The sequence below is a fragment of the Silurus meridionalis genome, chromosome 24 (genome assembly GCF_014805685.1).
Source record: "Silurus meridionalis isolate SWU-2019-XX chromosome 24, ASM1480568v1, whole genome shotgun sequence".
NCBI lineage: Eukaryota > Metazoa > Chordata > Actinopteri > Siluriformes > Siluridae > Silurus > Silurus meridionalis.
Window position 1 is genome coordinate 14,868,612 of NC_060907.1, and position 27,989 is coordinate 14,896,600.

At 38.4% G+C, this 27,989-nt stretch overlaps 2 protein-coding genes across 4 annotated transcripts; both read left to right on the top strand.

Annotated features, from left to right (window-relative positions):
• The first annotated feature begins 83 nt into the window (after window positions 1-83).
• On the top strand, window positions 84-27,530 carry f10 (coagulation factor X). 2 transcript variants are annotated; one of them, XM_046838398.1, is made up of 9 exons: window positions 84-202; window positions 18,039-18,146; window positions 19,255-19,415; window positions 19,549-19,573; window positions 19,686-19,799; window positions 19,894-20,031; window positions 20,594-20,892; window positions 25,305-25,422; window positions 26,825-27,530. In XM_046838398.1, exons 2-9 carry the CDS (start codon window positions 18,086-18,088, stop codon window positions 27,430-27,432), a joined length of 1,524 nt encoding a protein of 507 aa, XP_046694354.1. In that variant the 5' UTR covers window positions 84-202; window positions 18,039-18,085; the 3' UTR covers window positions 27,433-27,530. The 2 variants fall into 2 exon arrangements, with proteins under 2 accessions (XP_046694354.1, XP_046694355.1); XM_046838399.1 differs by lacking the exon at window positions 84-202 and adding an exon at window positions 17,787-17,856.
• Window positions 5,664-17,553, top strand: f7i (coagulation factor VIIi). 2 transcript variants are annotated; one of them, XM_046838404.1, is made up of 8 exons: window positions 5,664-5,824; window positions 5,919-6,082; window positions 7,225-7,249; window positions 11,277-11,390; window positions 11,563-11,700; window positions 15,742-15,842; window positions 16,255-16,375; window positions 16,830-17,553. In XM_046838404.1, the coding sequence occupies exons 1-8, from the start codon at window positions 5,767-5,769 to the stop codon at window positions 17,453-17,455; spliced, it is 1,347 nt and encodes a 448-aa protein (XP_046694360.1). In that variant the 5' UTR covers window positions 5,664-5,766; the 3' UTR covers window positions 17,456-17,553. The 2 variants fall into 2 exon arrangements, with proteins under 2 accessions (XP_046694360.1, XP_046694361.1); XM_046838405.1 differs by lacking the exon at window positions 11,277-11,390.
• Window positions 27,531-27,989: the final 459 nt, after the last annotated feature.

Consider the following 27,989-nt stretch of genomic DNA (forward strand, 5'->3'; position numbering starts at 1 on the left):
TGCGTACTTGGTTGCATTTTATGGTGGTATGTTGCTGATGTTGACAGAACGTTATCAGTTTTTCAGATTCCTTTCGTTATCCAGTGACTAAAGTTCCGAGGAGGGTTTTGTTAGATGTTCTAGGTTCAGTATGAGAACGAACAGATATTTCTGATTTGCGTACCGTAAAACATAGCAAGCTCTACTCTTCAACGCCATACAGGTAGGTTTACATGGGAGTTATACTGCCTGATTATACATAACAATGTTTATTCTTATAAGGTTAAATAAATACCAATGGTCTAAAACCCTAAAGAAGCTTTAAATGTTGAAATATTTCCAGTAAAAAAATGCTTTAGTAATTTTGCAGTGTGTAACCTGTAGTAGCTGATGATCCATATAGTAGGTGATATTGTGATAAATTATATCATAAGGCATCTTATCTAAAAGTGTTTAAAAAGTTTTTTTTTCTTTAAAAGTCATTTTATTTGAAATTGTTTTTGTCTTATTTCATGAGAAAATCTCACAACTTGCAAAAGGCAGTAGCTTTGCATCCATTTCGGTGTGTTCGGCATTATATATGTAATAACTGCATGCTAATATATGCCAACAGAGGTTGTTATTTATAGATAAGAGAAGGTGATAGATAGATAGATAGATAGATAGATAGATAGATAGATAGATAGATAGATAGATAGATAGATAGATAGATAGATAGATAGAGACAGACAGACAGACAGACAGACAGACAGACAGACAGACAGACAGATAGATAGATAGATAGATAGATAGATAGATAGATAGATAGATAGATAGATAGATGGATGAAATTTGTTGGCTTTAGAAAAATGAAAACTGCAACCCAATTGCAAAAAAAATGTGTAAATGTAAATAAAAACCTAATACAAAGATTTACAATGATACAACACAACAAGATTAGGTACTGTAGATGAGGACAAAGTTTAACAATATTCTGAAATCATTCCACAATTTGAACCTCTTATAAACCTCTGCATATCTTTACTTCTAAGAGACTATGACTCAGAGATACTCTTTTTATACCTAATCATGTTACTGACCTGCTGCTAATTAACTTAACTTCAACTTAAAATCAACTTAATTAGCTGCAAAATGTTCCTCCAGCTTTCTCGTCTTTTTTTTAGTAATTCTTCTTTTTTTCAGCCTTTTGTTGCCTGATCCCAACTTTTTTTAGATTGCAGCCATCAAATTACCTTATTTTTCCCTTATAATGGTACATTTCAATCAGTTTAAGCATTTCATATGTTTTCAATGTCCTATTGTTCATAAAATCTGGGTTTATGAGATTCGGAAATGATTACAATCTGTTATTTTACACATTTACTTAACTTTTTTTATTTACATTATTTCAAATACACCTTTTTTTAAGATCATGACACAAATAAGTCATGTAAAAAAAAAAGAAAGAAAGAAAATATAAAAAATAAACAGTATAATAATTAATATTTAGGATATAGTTTGTGTATGTTTGTACTGTATGTGTATGATGGGTTGTGTCCTGTTTAAACTGAAATTAAGTTTTGGAGAGGTTCAGGAGGGATCTCCGAATAGATGTGATCTATCTCATCCCATGGTGTCTCGGTTGATATCATAGAAGAAACACACAACACACAGTATTGCATGTTTGAGTTTTAGTTTAATCAAGGAGGTGGGCAGGTATATAGGCAAACTGAAGAGATCTATAACTATTCTTTATTTAGTAATAAAATTGGAAAAACAAGACGTGTTAGCCAGGTACATTCAGGGTCTGCATACCCTACTATTAGTGTACTGTATGTATGTACTGTATGTACTGTATACCTATACTTTATTTTATTAAACTAAAATGTTCCTAAAATCGCACACTACATGCACAAAAAAAACTATATAAAATATTTTTACTTCATACTTCATATGGCGGCCAACAGCAGCAACACTCTTGACACTGCGAAGAATGTCCAGAAGTTCAATCACTTATTGAAGAGTCGTTGTCTTCCTCTTCTGCCGCTTCGTTTCGTTACCAGAAGCTGTTGATGGTGCAGGTTTCTGGGTCATTTTACTCTACAGTACGGACACTGTATAAATTCACTACAGTAATACAGTAAAGTTTTGCTAAACAACACTCCGCAATAGTCAGATAGTTATGTTCTATATGAGAACCCGCGATATTGCTGATGCGCGAAGTTCGATCAGCAATATATCGAGGGATTACTGTATATATTATATATTATAAACAATAATATATTGTAAACGGCATATAGGGCATTACTGTACTGCACATGATGCTATGTATTATCTATATACAGTACTTACAGTTTTAGGTAGATGTGAATAAATTCTTTAAAATAAAAATGTTTTAAAAAAATATATAATTCTTTTTTTTTTTTTATCAATTTACAAAAAAAAGTAAGCGAACAGAAAAAAAATCTGAAGTGATCTTCATGAAAGAAAAAACAATCTGGAATATTTGGCTGTAGCAGAAGAAGTTGTTTGGCACAAGACTAGATATTGTGTACAATAATAAGTGACTGCAACAGTGAAGCATGGTGGAGGTTTCCTGCAAGTTTGAGGTTGCATTTCTGCAAATTGGAGTTGAGGATGTCATCAGGATTAATGGTGTCAACAATGCTAAGAAATACAGGTTGGATACTTAGCCATCATGCAATACCATCCGGGATGTGTCTGATTGGCCAAAAGTTTATTCTGCAGCAGAACAACCACCCCAAACACACAACCATGCCATTAAGAACTATCTTCAGCATGGAGAAGAACAAGTCCAGGAAGTTATAGTTTTGGCCCCCACAGAGCCCTGATTTCAACATCATTGAGTCTGTCTGGGATTATATAAACAGACAAAAGGATTTAAGGCAGCCAATGTCCACAGACGATCTCCAAAATGTTTGGAACACCCTACATGCATAAAAACATTGTGCAAGTGTATGTAAAAGAATTGGTGTTATTCTGCAGGCAATGGCTATTGATTTGATTAGGATTTCTTGTCTATTTATTTACTTTCCATTTTGTAAATTGATAAAAAAAATAAATGATTAACATTTTTTTACAGCATTTCACACCATGAAACATGTGCTCAGTACCAGATTTAGATACAGTACAAGTCAAAAGCTAGGACACACCTTCTCCTTCAGTGTTTTTATTGTTATTATTATATTCAACATAGAATAGTTTTCAGTTCATTTGTGACATTTCTTTCCTTTGTGCTTTAGACCAACAGTTTAGACCAACAGTTGTCTTGTGCAGAGGAAAGGCTGAGTACAAAGTCAAGAGCCCTATTAGTGCTACTACAACTATACCAACCGTACCAATTCATTTTATGGCAAGAAACGCTTAATTATTTAAAAAGAGAAGACATTCTATTATTACTTTAAGAAATGAAAGTCAGTCAATCTGAAAAATGCAAAGAACTTGAAATGTATCCCCAAGAGCAGTCGCTAAAACCATCAAATGCAATGATGAAACAAGCTCTCATTAGGACTGTCCCAGGAAAGCAAGACCAAGAGCTACCTCTGCTGCAGAGTATACATTTATTAAAATTACCAGCTTGAACAGTGGAGACCCATCTCCACTGTTCAGAGGAGACTGTGTGAGTCAGGCCTTCATGATTGAACTGCGGAGATCAACAAGCAGAAGAGACATGCTTGGAACAAGAAACGCAAGGAATGGACATCTGTGGAAAAATGTCCTTTGGTCTTTTGAGTCCAAATTTGAGATTTTTTGGTTCTAACCACCGTTTTCTTTAGTAGACATCCAAAGACTACCTCAGAAAGCTGACTAAAAGAATTCCAAGAGTGTGCGAATCTCTCATCAAAGCGGCTAAAAGGTGGCTACTTCGAAAGAATTAAAAATATAAAATACAATCTGGGTTATTTCACACATTTTTTGTTTACTACATAATTCCATACATGTTCTTTCATAGTTTGGATGTCTTCAGTATTAAGTGGAGCCTCTAAATGAAGCACCATGATGAACAAAATTGTCAATCCGTAGCGTCTCAAGAATTTTAAATGTATTCCTAAATGCAGTCTCCAAAACCATCAAACGCTATGATAAGACAGTCTTCTAAGAATTGAAAATCTAAAATATATTCTGGGTTATTTGACACATTTTTGTTTACTACATAATTCCATACATGTTCTTTCATAGTTTGGATATCTTCAGTATTAAGTGGAGCCTCTGAGTGAAGAACCATGATGAACAGAGTTGTTAATCTGAAGCGTCTCAAGAATTTTAAATGGATGGATGGATGGATGGATGGATGGATGGATGGATGGATGGATGGATGGATGGATGGATGGATGGATGGATAGATAGATAGATAGATAGATAGATAGATAGATAGATAGATAGATAGATAGATAGATAGATAGATAGATAGATAGATAGATAGATAGATGAAATTTGTTGGCTTTAGAACAATAAAAACTGCAACCCCAATTTAAAAAAAACCATCAAACGCTATGATAAGGCAGTCTGTCATGAGGACTGTCTCGGAAAAAGAAAACCAAGAGCTACCTCTGCTGCAGGGGATAAGTTAATTAGAATTACAAGTCTCAGAAACTGACATAAATGCTTCTCAGTGTTCAAGTGGCAGATAAAGTTCAACAGAGGAGGAGACTGTGTAAGTCAGGCCTTCATGATCAACAAGCAGAAGAGACTCACTTGGAAAAAGAAACGCAAGAAATGGACATCAATGGAACACTGTCCTTTGTTCTGAGTCCAAATTTGAGATTTTTGTGGTTTTAACCACCGTTCTCCTTAGTAGAAATCCAGAGACTACCTAATGACGCTGACTGAAAGAAATCCAAGAGTGTGCGTATCTCTCATCAAAGCAGCTAAAAGGTGGCTACTTCGAAGAATTGAAAACATTAAATATATTCTGGGTTATTTTACACGTTTTTGTTTACTACATAATTCCATACATGTTCTTTCATAGTTTGGATGTCTTCAGTATTAAGTGGAGCCTCTAAATGAAGCACCATGATGAACAAAATCGTCAATCCGAAGTGTCTCAGGAATTTTAAATGTATTCTCAAATGCAGTCTCCAAAACCATCAAATGCTATGATAGGATAGCCTGTTATGAGGACTGTGTTAGAAAACCAAGAGCTACCTCTGCTGCAGAGGATAGGTTAATTAGAATTACAAGTCTCAGAAACGTAATTACATAAATGCTTCTCAGTGTTCAAGTGGCAGATAAAGTTCAACATCCACTGTTTAGAGGAAACTGTGTAAGTCAGGCCTTCATGATCAACAAGCAGAAGAGACTCGCTTGGCACAAGAAATACAAAGAATGGACATTAGAACGATGGTGTGATGAGTCCAAATTTGAGATTTCTGACTCTAACCGCTGTTTCTTTGTTAGATGTCCAGAATATCTCATGACTGAAAGAATGCCAAGAGTTTTTGTTTTTCGAAAAAAGAATCGAAAAAATATAACATATTCTGTATTTCACCCTATTTTGTTTGTGTTCTCTCATAGTTTGGATGTATTCAGTATTAACTGATTCATCAATGTTGAAAATAATAATAATTTAACAAGCATTGAAGGAGAAAATGTGTCCAAACTTTTGACTTTTGATCGTCGCTAGAACATTAAATATCGCGATATTTGCTTCATATCGCCCATCCCTTTACACAGACTCGTACTGTTAGTATAGTCAGAAAAAAAGGTCTTTTGACCCGCGGATCGACCGCCGACACTTTTTGTTTATCTCTGGGTGACGGTCAGTGTGGAGCCTCTGAGTGAAGCAACATGAAGAACCGAAGTCTTCTCGCATTTTTTCTGTTTTCTCACGTCGTATCCGCGGCAGGTGAGTCAGTCAGGGGATTAATTTTTACACCTATTACATCAAACATGGATAATCGTTTATTTGATTCCTGTTTTAATCTTTAATTTCCCGTCAGTGTTCCTGAAGAGAAATGATGCCAGCTCGGTGCTGAGGCGCTCCAGGCGAGCGAACACGGGCATACTGGAGGAGCTGAAGGCGGGGAACCTGGAGCGCGAGTGCTTGGAGGAGGTCTGTGACTACGAGGAAGCGCGCGAGGTGTTCGAGGACGACTTGGTCACGGTCAGTCAGGGGCCATCATACACACACACACACACACACACACACACACACACACACCAATGCACTGTGTTTGAAATAATTGCAATTTATTGAAATTATCAACATTTTATGTAGATGCTACAATTTATTTTTAATTGTATAGAGTCACGTGACACTCGACAACCATAATGCTTCATGTAATCCACATAACATACTGTATATCAGGCAAATCCCCACACACACACATAAATGCACCGTAGTGTTTGAAATGATTGCAATTTATTGAAATTATAAAAAGTTTCTATAGATGCTACAATTTCTTTCAATTGTATGGACTCACGTGACATTCGACAACCATAATGCTTCATGTAATTGGAAAAAAAATGCTGTAAAGTAAGAAGGCTTTAATGAGTTTATTCCAAATCTAATCAATATCTGGGGGAACCACCTTTTGCCTGCAAAGCAGCACCAATTCTTCTAGATACACGTGCACTTGATTTTCTAGGAACTTGTCAGGTTGGTTGTTTCAAACATTTTGAAGAACTTACCACAGATCGTCTATGGGCTGTTTTAAATTCTTCTGTCTCTTCATGTAACTCGATAACGTTGAGATCAGAACTCTGTGGGGGCCAAAACTATATAAATAGTTTGAACAGCACATCTGGAAACCCAGTCTCCTTCGAAATCTGTGCCTGGGAGAGACCTTGCTGGTGCAGTCTTACTACTTTGTGTGTTCTTTCTGTGCTCAGTCTTGCCATGGTATAAGACCTGTGCCGTGAAACTTCCACGTCTTCAAAAACCTCACCTTAGGAGCAGAGTTTGTCTGTTTGAAGCTCCTACACAGCTGTTTCTGTTGCAGTTAATACCTGCATTTTAACCTACATATGAAAGTGATGATCTTTAGCACCTGCTTGGTGTAATTGGTTATATAATATATAATACACCTGACTGCAAGTGATGTGATTTATGATTTCAAAGCCCGAGTATAGACACACCAAGTATCGATGTAATTAAGATTTTTCTTCAGTTGCTTTGTATTTTGTACATTGATAAAAATAGACAATTAAAATATCGATTTTTGAGAGCATTTCAACACACGACTATATCTTTTGTGAAAAAGACTGATATTAACTTCACCTTTTATTTTCATTATTTTTTTACAGAATCAATTTTGGATTTCATACCATGGTAAGTTTATTAAGATATAAACACAATATTTATATTTTTTATCTCTGGTATGTTCTGTTTTATTATCATTATGTGGTAATAAAACAAAACATACCAGAGATAAAAAATAAGTAAATAATTAAGTAATTAAGTATTTATCAAACTGGAAAGAGACAAAACTATCATTATGTTATAATAAAACAGAACATATTAGAGATGTGTTTATTAATACATTCCTTACTGTATAAGAAAGCAGGTTGAACACTATAAATCACATTGTATAGGCATTACAGAAATTACACAGATATAAAAAATGAAAAGAAAATGAAAAGAAAATCTTTTATCTGTCAACCAGTGAAGCAGGGTGAAGGTTAACTGAAGCACTTCTGTGCTGAGCTATATATATATATATTTTTTTTTTTTTTTCCCCAGATCTAGTTTCAATATTTATGTTTATCTACAGCTTAATAGCTGAAGAGAAATATAATTATTTATGGCATTTTTTATTTATGTGGGTCAATTGATATTACATATTATATTATCCCTGTCAGAATAGACTTATGTTGCAAAGCATATATATATATATATATATATATATATATATATATATATATATATATATATATACACACACACACACACACACACACACACACACACACACACACACACATACACACACACAGCAGATAAAAAAAGCATTGAACACAATTTTTCTCAGTAAATATATTTCTTAAGGTGCTATTGACATTACATTTTTATCAGATATTGGTAACAACTCCTGCAATCTATAAATACAAAGAAATCAAACCATAGATGTCCATAAATGAAGTTATGTGTAACAATTAGAATTGACACAGGAGAAAAAGTATTGAACACATGAAGAAATGGAGGTGAAAAAAGGCATGGAAAGCCAAGACACCAGCTGAAATCAATCGGTAATTAGAAAGCAATCCTGCCCCGTGTCAGTGCCGATTCATATCAGCTGGTTCAATTCAAACTAATGGCCTGTATAAAGTAGAGGTGGCACGGTACATGGAAAAACACCCGAACCGTTCGGTTCACTTGTCTCGGTTCGGTTCGTGTGTGCATCGCACGGTTCGACACATGCGCAATGTAGCCCCGTGCTCAGTTTCGCCTCAGACAGTTTCGTGTGAACATACATATAGACAGTAAAAGTTGAGTAAGGAGTGCTGCAGAAATGGCAAGTGGAGGAGATAATGAAGGCTGCCCGGAGTTGGCGGATGCGCCCGCGTCGTTCAAATCCGGTGTGTGGGAACATTTTGGATTTCATGTTACTTACGATGACAACGGAAATAAAACAGTAGATAGAACTGTGACTGTGTGCAAGCATTGTGCAAAATGCATTCAAAATGCTAATGCTAACACTTCTAATATAACAGTTTATTTCAGAAGACATCACGCCAATGTGTCAATAGGCACCAACAGGAGAGAGCCGGTTAGGAAACAACTTCTACTGTCCGCAGCATTTAAGCAGCCTCTCAGTGAGAAGTCGGACAGGGCGATAGCCATATAGCAACCGTGCAGCGTGAATGAGTGTGAAGGATTTCGTCAGCTGATGAATGTACTCAAACTGCGGTTTAATATTCCCTCTCGCCGACACTTTTTTTTTGCCAAATAAACGAAAAGCATGTCATCATCAATGTCTTCTCTCTTGCTGTATCAAAATCTCACCTAGCTTTTACTCAGAGATGCTCCCAATAACGTGCTTAAAGTCAAGTCAAATTCAGTTAGTGCATGCTTACATTACAAAAATGTTAATACTGTATCCTAAATTGTGGATAATTATGCTAATAAGCTATATATCAAATGCTGAAGGAAATTTCTGGAGTGTTGAAGATTAAAAGAAAAAATAACAACAAGAACCGTACAGAACCGAAAACCGTGACCCTAAAACCGTCATACGAACCGAACCGTGGGTTGTGTGAACCGTGCCACCCCTAGTATAAAGGTGTCCCATTACCAAGGTGTCACACAAGAAACATCTCATGATGGGTAAAAGCAAAGAGCACTCTCAAGACATTCGCAACCTCATTGTTGCAGAACTACTGATGGCATTGGTTACAAAAGGATTTCAAAACTTCTGAAGGTTCCAGTGAGCAACTTTTGGGCCCATAATCCGGAAGTGGAAAGAACATTTACCCATAAACCAACCATAACCAGGTGCTCCTCAGAAGATTTCTGACAGAGGAGTGAAAAGAATATCAGAAGAGTTGTCCAAGAGACAAGAACCACTTGTGGAGAGCTTCAGAAAGACCATGTACACATGTACCATGTAGACCATAATACACACCATGTTTGGAGGAGAAATGGCACTGCACATCCCCCCAGAAACCATACCAACAGTGACGTTTGGAGGTGGGAACATCATTGTGTGAGGCTGTTTATAGATAGATACAGATAGATAGATACAACTTTATTGTCATTGCATAGTACAGGTACACAGCAAAGAAATGCAGTTGGGAATCTACCAGAAGTGCAAAAAGTAGCAATCGTGCATTTAGTGCAGATAAATAATTAGCATATTTACAGCATGTACTATATATATATATATATATATATATATATATATATATATATATATATATATATATATATATATATATATATACAGTACAGACCAAAAGTTTGGACACACCTTCTCATTCAAAGAGTTTTCTTTATTTTCATGACTATGAAAATTGTAGAGTCACACTGAAGGCATCAAGGGCTATTTGACCAAGAAGGAGAGTGATGGGGTGCTGTGCCAGATGACCTGACCTCCACAGTCACCGGACCTGAACCCAATCGAGATGGTTTAGGGGTGAGCTGGACCGCAGAGTGAAGGCAAAAGGGCCAACAAGTGCCAAGCTTCTCTCGGGAACTCCTTCAAGACTGTTGGAAGACCATTTCAGGTGACTACCTCTTGAAGCTCATCAAGAGAATGCCAAGAGTGTGCAAAGCAGTAATCAAAGCAAAAGGTGGCTACTTTGAAGAACCTAGAATATGACATTTTCAGTTGTTTCACACTTTTTGTTATGTATATAATTCCATATATAATTCCACATGTGTTAATTCATAGTTTTGATGCCTTCAGTGTGAATCTACAATTTTCATAGTCATGAAAATAAAGAAAACTCTTTGAATGAGAAGGTGTGTCCAAACTTTTGGTCTGTACTGTATATATATATATATATATATATATATATATATATATATATATATATATATATATATATATATATATATATATATAATGATAAACATATGAACAGTAAACAAAGGCTATGGCATTGAAAAAGAAATGTGCAGAAATATATATATATAATGTATAATTGTACAGAAGTTATATACAGTGTTTTTACAGTGATTATAATTGTTGTAATTATGAATGGAGAAATGGACTGAGACATTCTTGATAAAAAACCTGCTGCCATCTACCAGGATGATGAAGATGAAACGAGGGTGGACATTTCAGCAAGAGAACGTTTTGTTTTTGGTTTTAGAGAAAGAAAATAAAGCTTATAGAATGGTCCAGACAATCACCTGACTCAAATCCAAGTAAAAATCTATGGAAAGAACTAAAAGACCACAGTTTATAAAAGAGGCCCATGGAATCTTCAAGATTTGATGTTTGTGTGGAAGAATGGACCAAAATCACACCTGAGCAATGCGTGCAACTAGTTTCTCCTTACAGGAGGCATCTTGAAGCAGTTATTAAGTCTTTTGTACGAAGTATTAAATACATTTCAGTAAGCGTTTTCAATACTTTTTCCCTGTGCCATTTCGCTTTATCACACATAACTTCATTTATGAACATCTGTGGTTTGATTTCTGTGTGGATTGCAGCTGGTAAAAAAACATCTGGAAAAATGTTTGTCAATAGCAACTTAAGAAATGTATTTACTCAGAAAAATGGTGACGTGTTTAATACTTATTTACATATATATATATATATATATATATATATATATATATATAAAATATGAAAAAATTTACTGAACCATATTAATTTTACGAGTGTTTTATATGTTGGTTTTCACACCAGCCCGTGAGCCCTGCTTGACCAATCCATGCAAAAACAACGGAACGTGCCTATTTTTGGGACACTCCTACATCTGCCAATGTTTTGAAGGCTTTAAAGGCAGATATTGCCAAGAAGGTACAATGCATCTTGGGGGAAAAAAAACATATTTGTAGCTACATTAATCTTGTTTAAGGACTAAATAATATTTAAGATTTTCCAGTTTGGTGGTATGTGTATTCTCTTGCCATATTCATTACATAAAAAATGTAAAGAGAAAGAGATTAATATAAAATCCTGGTCTTTTCAGGGTTTGAGGATTCTCTGAAGTGCGTGTATCTGAACGGTGGCTGTGAGCAGTTCTGTGATGGTTCAGGCCGCAGGAGAAAGTGCGCATGTGCTCCAGGTTATGCCCTTGGAGAGGACAGCAAGTCCTGCGTTCCTCAAGGTGCGAAAGTTTCTCTGTTGCAATTGGAACATTTTCAAGGGATCCGAATCTACAGAATTGTGAGGGAATCCAGACACTGCTTCTAAAAACATTGGGACTGTTCGGTTTCTTAGGTTTTTTCAGTAAAGTTTTTTTAGTAGATGTTTCACCCGGCGGCAAAATTTTTTTTTTAGCAAATATACACAAATTTCTTCATACTCAGCTTTATAGGCTGATAGTCAAAAGATTAGTTTTATTCGCCTTTATAATTTCTTTGTTATTTTTCTATGTTAATTTTCATAAATATGAAGCTACCGGGGTTTTACAAAATGTTTTTGAAAAGTATTTTTAGTCTCAATAAACTAGGATAAGGATGTGTTTTTTGAAAGGGATGACAAAAGGACTTATGGTAAATGCCTATAAATACACAAACAAACAAACAAATAAATAAATACAATTTCACAATTTAAACTTGACAGTATATTAAACATGCATAGAGAAGTACAGCAGTTCATGCAAAAATTTGAAATAAAGTTCACATTAGTTACACTTCTTAATCATACATTTAAAGACACTCGGGTCGGATACGACCGCTTTTATGGATTTACAAAATGTTTATGAATATCTCATAAATTAAGTCCCTTAAATGTATTTCAGGTGCCTAACCCAGCCATTAGGGGGGCACAAGCCAGTGCACTCTTAGTGCCAGTCCCAAGCCCGTGTAAATGGGGAGGGTTGCGTTAGGAAGGGCATCCAGCGTAAAACATATGCCAAATCAAATATGCGGATCACAAATGAGAATTTCATACCGGATCGGTCGATGCCCGGGTTAACAACGACCGCCACAGGTATCGTTAGCCGACAGGGTACCGGTGGAAATTGGGCTACTGTTGGCCGAAGGAGGAGAAGGAGAGGAGGAAGACGTCTACAGAGACGGCAGGAAAAGGAGCAGTGTAGGAGAGTAGAGGTTCGGGTTGGTACTTTAAATGTTGGTACTATGACGGGTAAAGGGAGAGAGATAGCTGATATGATGGAGAGGAGAAAGGTAGATATGCTGTGTGTTCAGGAGACCAAGTGGAAAGGGAGTAAGACCAGGACCATTGGAGGTGGGTTTAAACTGTTTTATCATGGTGTGGATGGGAAGAGAAATGGTGTAGGAGTGATTCTGAAGGAAGAGTACAGTAAGAGTGTAGTAGAGGTGAAGAGAGTTTCTGATAGGGTGATGAACGTGAAGGTAGAAGTTGAAGGGATGATGATAAATGTCATCAGTGCCTATGCTCCACAAGTTGGCTGTGAGATGGAGGAAAAGGAAAGATTCTGGAGTGAATTAGATGAAGTGGTAGATGGTGTGCCTAGGAAAGAACGATTGGTGATTGGGGCAGACTTTAATGGGCATGTAGGTGAAGGGAACAGAGGTGATGAGGAGGTGATGGGTAGGTATGGTTTTAAGGAGAGGAATGTGGAAGGGCAGATGGTGGTAGATTTTGCTAAAAGGATGGAAATGGCAGTGGTGAACACGTATTTTAAGAAGAAGGAGGATCATAGGGTGACGATAAGAGTGGAGGAAGGTGCACACAGGTGGACTATGTGCTATGCAGGAGATGCAACCTGAAGGAGATTGAGACTGTAAGGTGTTGGCGGGGACAGTGTAGCTAGACAGCATCGGATGGTGGTCTGTAGGATGGTTTTGGAGGCGAAGAAGAAGAGGAGGAAAGTAAGGATTGAAAGAAGAATAAGATGGTGGAAACTGAAGGAGGAAGAGTGTAGTGTGAGGTTCAGGGAAGAGGTCAGACAGGGTCTTGGTGGTGGTGAAGAGGTGCCGGATGATTGGGCAACTACTGCAGGAGTGATGAGGGAGGCAGCTAGAAAAGTACTTGGTGTGACATCTGGAAATAGAAAGCAAGACAAGGAGACGTGGTGGTGGAATGAGGAAGTGCAGGAGAGCATTAGGGAAAGAGGTTGGCAAAACAGAAGTGGGATCGACAGAGTGATGAGAAAAGTAGGCAGGAGTACAAGGAGATGCGGCAGCAGGTAAAAAGGGATGTGGCGAAAGCCAAGGAAAAGGCATATGAGGAGCTGTATAAGAGGTTGGACACTAAGGAAGGAGAAAAGGATTTATACCGATTGGCCAGGCAGAGGGACCGAGCTGGGAAGGATGTACTGCAAGTTAGAGCAATAAAGGATGGAGAGGAAATGTGTTGACTAGTGAGGAGAGTGTGTTGAGAAGGTGGAGGGAGTATTTTGAGCAGCTGATGAATGAGGAAAATCACAGAGAGAGAAGGTTGGAGGATGTGGAGTTGGTGAAGCAGGATGTAGATAGGATTAGTAAGGAGGAAGTGAGAGCAGCGATTAAGAGGATGAAGAATGGAAAGTCGGTTGGACCAGATGACATACCGGTAGAAGCGTGAGATGTTTAGGAGAGATGGCAGTGGAGTTTTTAACCAGATTGTTTAACAGGATTCTGGAAGGGAGAGGATGCCTGAGGAATGGAGAAGGAGTGTGCTGGTACCGATCTTTAAGCATAAGGAGATGTGCAGACCTGCAGTAACTACAGGGGAATTAAGTTGATCAGTCACACCATGAAGTTATGGGAAAGAGTAGTGGAAGCCAGGCTGAGAGAAGAGGTGACCATCTGTGAGCAACAGTATGGTTTCATGCCGAGGAAGAGCACCACAGATGCCTTATTTGCTTTGAGGATGTTGATGGAGAAGTATAGAGAAGGACAGAAGGAATTGCATTGTGTATTTGTGGATTTAGAGAAAGCGACGACAGAGTGCCAAGAGAGGAGTTGTGGTATTGTATGAGGAAGTCAGGTGTGTCAGAGAAGTATGTGAGGGTGGTGCAGGACATGTATGAGGACAGTGTGACGGCAGTGAAGTGTGCAGTAGGTACGACAGACTGGTTCAGGGTGAAGGTTGGACTGCATCAAGGATCGGCCCTGAGCCCTTTCCTGTTTGCAGTGGTGATGGACAGGTTGACGGACGAGGTCAGACAGGAGTCTCCTGGACCATGATGTTTGCAGATGATATTGTGATTTGTGGTGAGAGTAGAGAGCAGGTTGAGAAGAGCCTGGAGAGGTGGAGATATGCGCTGGAGAGAAGGGGAATGAAAGTCAGTAGGAGTAAGACAGAGTACATGTGTGTGAATGAGAGGGAGGGCAGTGGAGTGATGCGGTTGCAGGAGAAGAGGTGGAGAAGGTGGAGGAGTTCAGGTACCTGGGGTCAACAGTGCAAAGTAATGGAGAGTGTGTTAGAGAAGTAAAGAAAAGAGTGCAGGCAGGGTGGAGTGGTGGAGAAGAGTGACAGGAGTGATTTGTGATAGTAGGGTATCTGCAAGAATGAAAGGGAAAGTTTATAGGACTGTGGTGAGACCTGCGATGTTGTATGGATTAGAGACAGTGGCATTGAGTAAAAGACAGGAGGTGGAGCTGGAGGTAGCAGAGCTGAAGATGTTAAGGTTTTCGTTGGGAGTGACGAGGATGGACAAGTTTAGAAATGAGTTTATTAGAGGGACAGCACATGTAGCATGTTTTGGTGACAAGGTAAGGGAGGCGAGATTGAGATGGTTTGGACATGTGCAGAGAAGGGACATGAATTATATTGGTAGAAGAATGCTGAAGATGGAGCCACCAGGTAGGAGGAAAAGAGGAAGGCCAAGGAGGAGGTTCATGGATGTGGTGAGGGAAGACATGCAGGTAGTTGGTGTGAAAGAGGCAGATGTAGAGGACAGGGTGGTATGGAGAAGGATGATCCGCTGTGGCGACCCCTAATGGGAGCAGCCGAAAGAAGAAGAAGAAGAAGAAATGTATTTCAGGTGCCTGTGAGATAAAAAAAATCTACAGAATATCAAGGTTGTATAAATTTAAGTCGTGTGAAAACTTTAGAGCTAAGTTTAGAGCAGCGACTCAGTCGTAGCAGTTCCTATGATTTATAATGACATCGTGTATTTCTCCGTACAGTCCCAGGACAATTTGCATTGCATTGGTTTGCAGGATCGTAAAATATTTTTTTCTTTATACCATCATTTTACTGACTTTTCTCTATAAATATTTTGTTTTTTTAGTCAAGTATCCATGTGGTAAGGCCCCACTTCAGTTGACGCACTCTGTTTTTCCTCGGGCTGTGGGTGGAAATCAGTGCCCGAAAGGCCACTGCCCTTGGCAGGTAACTGAAACGTATAACATACGTGTATTTATTTAGCTATAATAATAAACTACCCCTTGCTAGCCTGATTGACTGAGTAAACTCATGCCAAGGACAGGACTGTTACTGTTTATTTTCAGGAGAATTGGGCAAATTATATGTATAATGCTTTATCACTGATTAATCACTTCAATCAGGACACATACTATATATTATGACGACTTTCAAAATCTTGTGAAAATATTTTCTAAATATTAGTTTCTATTAGTTAGTGTTTTTTTTTATAATTCTGGTCCCCAAAAGGATCTAGAAGCTCCAGAGAAAGTGAAAAATATCCAAATATATTGTATAAAACAGGAATTTTCTTGAAAATGATTGATCCTACCTTCTGAGTAACATTCACATTCACATCGTCTCATCCCAAATCATACAGGTCCTCCTGACATATGATGGAAAGAATCTCTGTGGAGGAGTGTTAGTGGATACTAAGTGGATTCTTACAGCTGCTCACTGTGTCTATAACAGAGACGTAAAACATCTGAAGGTTATAACAGGTACTTATCGCTTGTCCGTACTATATAAAGCAGTAAACTCCGTTACACGAATCTGATTGGACGTTTGCATTTGTTCATTGCTGATATTTAGTATAACAGCACTGGTTATACTGGGGGGTGGACACCAGGTAGTCAACTTGTGTGTAAGATAACTTTTTTTACACACAACAATCAACTTTCTAATCGAGTGACCAAAAAGATGATTGAGGTTGGTAGTCAAATCAGGCTCCTCCTATCGAAGCATCTATTCAAAGTCGCTCCCAATTGAAACTGCTGTAAAACCGCACTTCTTACAGGATGTCAGTCTGTCTGTGTTGCCATGCCAACTTACAGAACTCTTTTTAAGTTTTAGCTTTACTTTTAGCTCATTTTGCCTGAAATGTCAATATTAATATCTTGACCCAACACTGGTTCGATCATTGTACATAATCACAATAAAACTGTGTTTTACCAGGGGAGCACAACATCGACATGGTGGATGGCAACGAGCAAACGTTTTCCGTATCGCTTGCAGTTATCCATGAGAGCTACAATCCAGCATCAGGAGACAGCGACTTGGCTCTTTTGGAGCTCAGCAAGCCGGCTACGCTTTCAAATTACACCGTTCCTATTTGTCTGCCGAACTCAGACTTTGCCAAAATGGAGCTGGATGCTGCTCGTTTCCACGTAGTGAGCGGATGGGGCCGGCACACCGAAGGAGGCAATAATCCTAGCAATCAGTCCTTTAGAAATCTCTCGCCTGTACTCCGCATGCTCACCGTCCCATTCCTGCCTAAGCCAGAATGCACCATTAAGAGTGGGGTTAATGTTACTGATAACATGCTCTGCGCCGGGTACTTTGAGGGCAGCCAGGAGTCTTGTCGAGGAGATGACGGGAGTCCACTGACCACTCAGTACAAGGACACACATTTCCTGACCGGGATTGTGTCCTGGGGCAAAGGGTGTGACAATCCAGGGTACTATACAATTTATACCAAGGTTGCTAACTTCCTGGATTGGATTCAGCATGCCATGGCTACCCAAACCGCTAAAGATTCCTTCTCCTTCAACCTCGAAGACGCTTTATCAATGCATTATTAGGAGCAGTTCCTCGTGAACCGAGTTTATCTGGTTTTATGAGAAGAGCATACCTAATCTGTTTCTGATCTTATTTCTTGAAATAAATCGACAAAATTCATCATCAATTTTGCAGGACTCTTATTTCTTTTCACATCTATTACTGAGTTCATTAAAAACGTGTTTATTCCGTTCACACACTGGTCACGATCCAGTGCTTGTTGTTTGCGATCAAGAAATGACTGGGACAAAGCAGCAGTTTTACATGGGCTCATTCCCTTTCCAACGAGCAGTCTTCACTGATAGCAAGAGAACTATGGACGCGCTGTGTCAATATTAGCAAACAGTCTCAAAAGCATTCAGGTTCACTCTTTCTCAACAAACTCCTTTAATCAGCTCGGTTTGACACCCGAACCGCTCGAAATGTAAAAGCTAAGCGTCAAATTGTAGAAATTTTTTTTTTCGAATACCGTTAATTGGTTACGCATAATAACATAACTTTTTTTTCCTTTTTTTTTACTGTGTTTAATGTTCCCTTATTTTGGTCTCTGTCTTCCCCCCTCCCAGTTATCCCTCAGGTTACTGACCTGCTGTACTTGTCTTTCAGAATTCAGTGCTCTGTTATAGAGAAGTGCTTTACGATTAAATCCCAGCATGTTTTGGGTCTTCCGGACCTTTCTTTGTCTACTTCTTGCACACTGTGTCACGCCGGAGGGTAAGTACACCGTTAATGGGTCGAGGTTGAAATGTTCGTTATAGTGTTTATGGTGATCTTGTGTGTTTTGTGGCTTAGAATTCCCTAATGTAGCTGGATTTCTTTCTCTCTCTCTCTCTCTCTCTCTCTCTCATATAAATATATATATAAATGTGACATTTATGTTCATTCACTTCACAAAGTATTGGAAAAGCGAGGCCAATCGAATTGTTTTTGCTACATTCTGAAGATATCTGGGTTTGATATGAAAAGATGAATATGAAACTATAGAGCAGAATTTCAGCTTTCAGTTCCTGATGTTCCCATCTGGATGTATTACAAAACTTATTAAGATTTAAGATTTGGTGAATGACTTCCATTTTTCTCCATGATGAAGTCCTGGTTTACGTTGTTAAAGTGTTTCGCGTCAATGTCTTGCTGCATGATGAAATTCCTCCTAAATTCCTCGGGTAATGAACCGATCTCTAAATATCTTTGAGAATTCCTATCTGCTCTTCTGATTTCCGATTTGTGGCTTTATGGCCTCTAGAGTTCTGCTCTCACAGTCTTCTTCGAATGGTGGATTCTGATATCTTCAACCAGTCATGGTGAAGGTGGTTGTTTTTGTCGCTGTTGTTTTTGAGTTCGCGGCTCTCACAGCGATGTTTGTCATCCGCTGCTGTTGTCTACTTGGCTGACCTGTGCGATGTCAGGACTTTCAAAAACGTTGTATCGGCCTTGCTTTTTGTATGTCCAATGGAAAATTGGCTTCAAAATGGATTCCGTTTCTCCCATAGGCAGCTCGCTGGTCTTCATATTGGTTTATCCTTTTTTTTAACAACAAATGCAGCTCATTACAGGTGAAACCCAGGCTCGAACCATGACGGACATTCAGCAAATCATTATTTAAATAAGTCAAAATAATGAGACACGTGTGCAAAAAGATCTTATACAGCCTTGCTGTTCCAATACTTTTGGAGACCAAAAAAAAGAGATACAAAAATATTCATATATCACAAATCAAGACCTGCACACCTTATAAAACAATCCAGTACAGTGGTATATTGTTATCATTTAATCGAATATGCAATGTTATTGAGATAATTGTTGTATGGCTGTATATACATAGTGTTCCTTCAGACCAAAGATGCCAACCAGGTCCTCACACGGCCGAGGCGAGCCAACAGCATGTTTGAGGAACTAAAAAAGGGTGACATGGAGCGCGAGTGCTTGGAAGAGCGGTGCAATTATGAGGAAGCTCGAGAGATCTTCGAGAACGACAAAAAGACGGCATGTTCTTTTTACTCTCTTGTGCCATTTAGGTCCTTTTTTTAGTCTTTATTTATAAAAATTTAAAAAAGTCCATTTCCAATGAAGCCTACCGTATTGTATCTGAAACTGCCGTCCTTCTTTCCCTCCCTAGATTGAGTTCTGGAACGTATACTATGGTAAGTGACCTTTTCAGCAGTCTGATTTTGTTGGAATCAGCATCAAATCTCAAGATATATTCCTCTTTTTTTTAACATTTTTAAAATAACCTTTGTACAAATTGGTTCATAGATGGAGATGCGTGCATATCGCAGCCATGCGTTAACAACGGTGTGTGTAAAGATGGAATAGGCCGATATACCTGTTTCTGCCCTGAATTGTTTCAGGGGTATAATTGTGAGATCGGTAAGACTCTCCAACATCCTAACAGACACATAGATATGTACCTTGCCTTTACATCTAAGCCAAAACCTCATTGTAACTAAAACTCTGAATCCAGCAATACCACAGCTGTGTGAGGTTAATAACGGTGCTTGTGAGCACTTCTGCAAAGTGGACCAGAAGAAGGGGACTGCAGTCTGCTCGTGTGCCAAAGGCTACAACCTAGCAGCCGACAGGAAGAGTTGTACATCTAATGGTAAGAAATGTATACAGTAAATACACCAATCAGGCATATCATTATGACCAGTGAAGTGAATGAAACTAATTATTTGTTCATCGTACCACATGTTAGTGGGTGGATCTATTTATTAGGCAGCAAGTGAACATTTTGTCCTCAAAGTTGACGTGTTAAAAACAGGAAAAATGGGCGAATGTAAGGGTTTGAGCGAGTTTGACAAATTGTGATGTCTAGACGACTGGGTCAGAGCATCTCCAAAACTACAGCTCTTGTGGGATGTTCCTGGTCTGCAGTGGTAAGTATCTATCAAAAGTGCTCCAAGGAAGGAACAGTGGTGAACCGGCGACATGGTCATGAGCATCGAAGGCTCATTGATGCACGTAGGGAGCGAAGGCTGGTCCGTGTGGTCTGATCCAACAGACTAGCTCCTGTAGCTGAAACTGCTCAAGAAGTTACTGCTGTTATTACTCGATGGGTCTGGAGTGTTTTAGCAGCAAAAGGGGGACCAACACAATATTAGGCAGGAGAACAGATATCTGGTTTGCAATCACATTTAAAATTTTTTTTTTTTTTATCACAGATCCCTTCAAATGTGGCTACGTATTTCCTAAATCGACCCGAAGCAATTTAAAAATTCATAATACAGAAAATGTTACTGACGAGGACAGTGGCTTTGACATCGGGACAGCAGATACAACGGAAGGAAATACAACGACTGCAAAAAAGCCTGTCACAAATCACACTGTAGATACCAACAGCATCTTTGGACTAATAGAACCCATTCCTACTGTCATGGAGGAACCAGTACTGCCAGAATCTGCGGGAGACACAAGAATCGTGAACGGTGAGGATTGTCCACCTGGAGAATGTCCTTGGCAGGTAAACTTTACCTCATAACTTCTTAATACATCCCAGGAATTATATTAAATAAGTCTATTTTAATTTAAAGTTAGGCTAGGTCTCGGTTCAAGCAACGTATTTTTATTTCTTTATCAAAAAGGACCTGGGCCCGAGAAAGGCCCTTAACCCCATAACCGCTCAATTATATGAACGAGATAAATGTAAGTCACTCTTGATAAGGACATCTGCCGAATGCCATAAATGATAAATCTCAATATCAAAATGGTAACATGCCACTAATATTGGCACCCTTGATCAATATTAGCAAAGCAATCTGTCTTTATTGTTAACCTTTTCGAAAAAATCGACACAAAATCCTCCCACAAATATCCAACAATTGCAAACACAGTTTTATCCAAATATATACAGCTGCATCCCAATAAATTAGAATATGTATATTAGATAGATTCATGACACACAGACTCATATATTCCAGGTGTTTATTTCTTTTCATTTTGATGATTATGGCTTACAGCTAATAAAATCCCAAAATTCAGTAAGAAAATTAGAATATGGTGAAAAAGTTCAATATTGGAGACTCGTGGTGTCACACTCTAATCAGCTCATTAACTCCAAACACCTACAAAAGGTTTCCTGAGCCTTTAAATGGAGTCTCAGTCTGGTTCAGGCTTCACAATCATGGGGAAGACTTCTGACTTGACAATTGTCCAGAAGACGATCATTGACACCCTGCACATGGAGGGTGAGACACAAAAGGTCATCGCTAAAGAAGCTGCTGTTCACAGAGTGCTGTATCGTGTGTTGTAAGCACATTAATAAAAAGTTGAATGGAAGAAAAAATGTTGTAAAAAAGGTGAAACGAAGCCCATTCAAGAGATTCACAAAGACTGGACTGCAGCTGGAGTCAGTGCTTCAAGAACACTGGGCATAAGACAAAAAGGACTTGACTGTTGCTCAGTGGGCCTAATTTAAAGAAAATTTAGAAATCTATTTGGAAATCAAGGTCCCAGAGTCTGGGAAGTTTTAGAGCACTTTCTGCTTCCCTCTGCTGACCAACTTTATGGAGCTGATTTCATTTTCCAGCAGGATTTGGCACCTGCCCACACTGCCAAAAGTACTAATACCTGGTTTAAGGACCATGGTATCCATGTTCTTGATTGGCCAGCAAACTCGCCCGACCTAAACCCCATGGAGAATCTATGGGGTATTGTAAAGAGAAAGATATGAGACACCAGACCCAACAACGTAGAAGAGCTGAAGGCTGCTGTCAGAGCAACCCGGGCTTCTATAACACATCAGCAGCGTCACAGACCGATCGCCTCCATGTCACACCGCATTGCTGCAGTAATTCATGCAAAGGGAGTATTGAGTTCAGTACATGTTCATACCTTTCAGTAGTCCCACATTTCTGTGTTAAATCTTTTTATTATTTTTTGACTGATTTTAAGTAATATTCTAATTTCTGAGATCCTGAATTTTGGGTTTTCACTGTAAGCGATAATCATCAAAATGAAAAGAAATAAACACTTGAAATATATCAGTCTGTGTGTGATGAATCAATATAATATACAAGTATCACTTTTTGTATTGAATTACTAAAATAAATCCACTTTTTAATGATATTCTAATTTATTGAGATGCACCGGTGTATATATATATTTGCCTGTTATGATGACTGGTGAGGTTGGAGAATACATGATACTGGATCTAAGACCTTTCCTCCACACAGAATGTCTCCAGATCCTTCAAATTTCAAGGTCCACACTGGTGGACTTGTCTCTTCAGTTGACCCTACAGGTTTTCTATGGGGTTCAAGACAGGGGACTGGGATGTCAATGGCAGGATATTGATTCTGTGGCCAGTAAAACATTTTTTTGATGTCTTTAGAATTATTGTCCTGCTGGAAGATCTAACTATGATAGGTATTCGACATATCCTAACAAAATGTCTAGGTTCTAAAAACAGTCCAAAGACCTCAGAGCCAGCACCCATATTTTTACTCATGGGCAGGAGGTACATTTACATATGGCTAATTTTCTGTCTGCACCAAATGGCAAAAAATAAATTAATTAAAAAATAATAATAATAATTATAATTATTATATATATATATATATATATATATATATATATATATATATATATATATATATATATATATATATAATTATAATTATATATATATATATATATATATATACACACAAATACATACAAACATACACACACACACACACACACTTGGAGAAAAGTAAAGGCGTTTTCCTTGAAACCCTTAAAATAAAATAAAAACCTGTGCTTATGTAGTTATTCTATTTTTTACCGCAGATCACTTCTATAGTCTTTGCTCTTACCCATTGCGATGAATGACTAAAAAAATTTTGCTTACTATGTATCTGGCCTGCCTCGTTGTTATCCCCGTGTGAAACAGAAACTCGTGGTTAAACAAGTTCCTGTTCGTGTCACTCAGGTGTACAAAAAATATATATATTATCAATATGAATATACTTGAAATATATTTTCCTCATATGAATTTTGAGTGGAGCCAATAATTGTGATTTTTTTTTGGGAAGGAAATTGTGTTTACATATGTTTAATATTCATGAGAAAATCAAAAGGTCTTCATCCTTTTTTTGCTAATATATATCAAGGGTGCCATGTACATGAGTGTATTATTTTAAAGGACATGCTTTGCTCGGAAATAAAATAAAATGCTGAATTTTCAATAAGATCTCCGACAAATCTACATACACGACCTTCGACTATAGTTCCAATAATTTATATATGTACAGTGTGTATATATATATATATATATATATATATATATATATATATATATATATATATATATATATATATATATATATATATATACACAAAAATGCATAACGTATATGAGTCACGTGAGAAAAGAAGGAACGACTCGGACCAGACGACTCATGAGATGAACCACTCCGTTTCTGTTTCCTTTGTAATGCTCTGCACTCGAACTTGAAGAGTCAGAAAACTCTCAATTCTGTTTCCTTTACATTACCTACGATTTTGCGATTGCTTTGCTCGTGCACGTCGATTTAAAAATGAACGAATCACTCTTTGAGACGACTCGTTCTTCTGAGTCACATCAAAGAAAAACTCGTTCATGAACGAGCCATCACTTGCTGATACTGGTATACTGGATACTGGATATTTGGTACCAGGGTCTTCAGTGGAGACTTACCCGACTTAATCCACCTCTTAATACCACCACTATCACGTAGCAATTATAGAAACCATCAATACTATACAAAAACGCAATATAACAACACGTGGTATAACAGAGAGAAATTTCACGAATGGAGGGTGAATACCATTTTACTAAAGCAAGAAACCCAGTTAAGACTCCAAACCTCTACACTACAACCGCAACTGTGCACCTACATCATCTGGAGCAGTTCAGAATCAATATTTGTCTAATAACATGACAAAAACATAACAATGTAAATAAAATACAACCTACTCACCAGAGATGCAGACTCATAATTTCACTGCACCTCACAGGCTGTAATCCAGTGGTACCACTCATATTCACTGGTCTGGAAGTGGAGAACAAACCCTTTCCCGGGCTGAGACAAGCTAGCTAGCTTTCCGGTTGGCCGACCTCCTCACCATGTCTAGCTTTTCTTGAAAATGGATTTTTAATTATATCTGAAACCAAATCAATTTCTCTTCCTCCATAGGCATAGAAAAAGTCTAACTCAGGTGTATTAATGTGTGCAGAGCGCTACAGATGTATTTTGCCAGTCGAACCTGGCTGTAACACTTTCCCTCTGACCAACCAATCAGAGGACGCAAAAATGCTGTCGCTATTCAGGGCCAGCTAGCTGAGGCGAATATGAAATCGAATATGTGAATATGTAAGGCGAATATGAAATCTGATTGGTTAAAGAAACAGACCCATTGATAATATTCTCTAAGGTAAAAAGTCCAGCAGTACTGACTTTGAAGGCCCTGGGCAGATTAGATTGACATGGCAGCACATAGAGGCTGAAATCTGATTGGACAAAAAAAATCTAACATCCACATACACGTACTAGAAGCAGTGCAGGCAAGAGAAACAATACGAAATGAAGAGAATAAACTGTTGGGAATAAATTAATACAATTTCATAGAACAAATATTAGAATTTAGGTTGTAGATGTAGGTCAGTTCTTCTGATAGTGTTTAGGCCTGCAGAGAAGGCTTTGCTGGACCTGACCGCCTGCCACTGCTATATACAATATAATAAGTACGTTTATCATGGTATGAACAATCCAGCAGTTCTTGGGTAAGATAAGAGATGATATACCTTTATTCGTCCCACAGTGGGGAAATTTCTATAGTACAAGTTCTTGATGAGATGAGATGAAGCAAAGGTATAGTTAGTCACAGATTGTATGACTTTCTCTTTTCTAGGCGTTGCTGATGAACGAAGACAAGATAGGCTTTTGTGGAGGGACCATTCTTAACGAGTACTTCGTTTTGTCTGCCGCCCACTGTATGAACCTGTCTCGCTCCATCACAGTTATTCTAGGTAAGTGTGGAAGTCTTCTGATTGGAAGACTTTGGAATGCCATGCTGCCATTTTTGGGCTTTTGAGCAAAGACTTTAACCCCTCAACTGCTCAGTATACATGATATTCTATATTGTTAGAGATGTATATATACTATACATGTCTGCTAGATGGCATAAATGTAGGTTTAGAAAAAAGGGGGTAAAATAATTTATTATATACTAATTTGATTCAAATAGCGGTGGTCACGGTGGACTTTATGGGGGGTTTATGCATTGATGTAACATATATACGTAAAACGTGCTGAAACTATATTGCATTTCAGGGGGACTGTATTTATCACTTATCTTTGATGGTCTGCACCCAGTTTTAGGGGAAAAAAAATAACCCAAGAACAAAATGTCACTGTTGTATCAGGTTTTAATATAAAACTAAAATTCTAACCCCAATTGCAAAAAAAATTTAAATAAAGTTGTGACTGTAAAATTTAAATAAAAACAGAATGCAATGATTTGCAAATCTCACAAACCCATATTTTATTCACAGAAGAACGTAGCAAATGTATCAAACGTTTAAACTGAGGAAATGTACAATTTTCTGGATGGGCAGAGATTCACCACTGTGTGAAAGACACAGTGTCTACAAATTGTGGAACAATTTCATTATAATGTTCAACATAAAATTGCAAAGCAGTTGAATATCTTATTATTTACAGTACCCAATATCATCAACGTTTCAAAGAATCTGGAGAAATCTTAGGGGCACAAGGAACAAGGATGTAAATCAGTACCGGATGCTTGTGATCTTCAGGCCCTCGGGCGGCACTGCCTTTTAAAACGGTCATGATTCTGTAACGGAAATTTATTGCCACGTCATCCCCAAAATGCAGGTTACATCTCGATCATACAAAGAAGAAGGCATGCATGAACATGATCCAGAAATGCTGGCAACTTTTTTGAGACCTGTTGCAACAGTCAAATTCGAAATGACATTATTTTTTCCTAAAAATGCCATATACAGTGGTCCCCCGGAACCACGGGGGTTACCCCCGCAGCCCCTATGGTACCTTATTGAATTCATCTAGACATTATGTCACTTTAATACAATGTGTTTTAAAGATTTGTAAGAAATTTGTTTAGTAAAAATGTCGTTTAAAATGTTATTACTAACGTTCCTGAACATTCGGTCCGACTGCGGAATCCCGTAAATTTTAAGATAATCGGCAACTTGCTGTTATTTATGTTCCAAATGAGAACCCACGCATTGTCCGAGCCGCGACTTATCGGGGGTTGACTAGTTTAATTGAGAATAGAAATTGCATTTCCAAAGCACTGCATTTTTTTATTGCATTTACTGTTTAGTGTCCATTTGGACTTCAGAGTGTTCGCAAAAAAATCCAATAAATCAACTATTTTCCAAACAGGTGAAACGGATATGCTTGTTCGGGAAGGACGGGAAGCGGTCCATGCCGTCGAACAGGTCCTTGTGCATATGAACTATCAGCCCGAGACCTACCACAACGATATTGCCCTCATCAAGCTTGTGAAGCCCATCACTTTTACCAAGTACATCGTCCCAGCGTGCATCCCTGAACGCGACTTTGCGGAACGTGTGCTCATGCAACAAGAAGAGGGCATGGTGAGTGGATTCGGACGTCTCCACGAGGGTGGACTACAGGCCACGTACTTGCAGAGGCTCACCGTGCCCTACATCGATCGTTCCATCTGCAGGGAGTCCACCAAATTCAACATCAGCCCCCGCATGTTCTGCGCCGGCTACGGCAGGGAGGAAAAGGATGCGTGTCAGGGGGACAGCGGTGGCCCGCATGTCACCAGGTACAAAAACACGTGGTTCGTGACAGGCGTGGTCAGCTGGGGCGAGGGATGCGCTCGCAAAGACAAGTACGGCGTCTACACGCAGGTTTCCAAGTACCTCAAGTGGATTGAGAGCGTCATGGAACAGGTCATTGCCGAGTCAAAATTCCGAAACAAGAGACGGGCGCCCAGGCATGTGCCTGTGATTCGGCTGTAAATGAAGATTATGTCATGATGAATTCTGTGTAACGGAGGTAAAGAAATGCAAGAATAAAACAACATTGAAATAAAGGTTCCATATATCAGTCAATCCTACATGCTGCGTTTGTCATTTGTCACCTTCGGGGGGTTCGCAAGCGAATCAGACACAGTCTTTACATCTCATTATTACGTCTTGGAGATTTTTCATTTTGATCAGTAAAACAGTGCTCGAGACAGAAAAACATTCAGGTTTAAGGTCCAAACATGACACTTTGGGACTTTCTGTTTGCTCAACTGTTTGCAGATTAGAGTCCTTTTTTTTGTTTGCAGATCGTTCCTAAGGGCAGGTTTTCAACATTCTGTGTATGTTTGCAGCACATTTCTGTACGAAAGTGTTCAAAAAGTCAGTATTTCAGTTTTAAAGTTTTAGATCAAAAAGCATGTTTAAATCTCGCTCATATTATTTGACATTAAACTTTCTAAATTATGACTCGAATCCACAACTGAAGCTAACTGAAGCTACAATGCAGACGTGAAGTGACTGTTGAAGAACCTTATCAGTCCTTTCTCTCT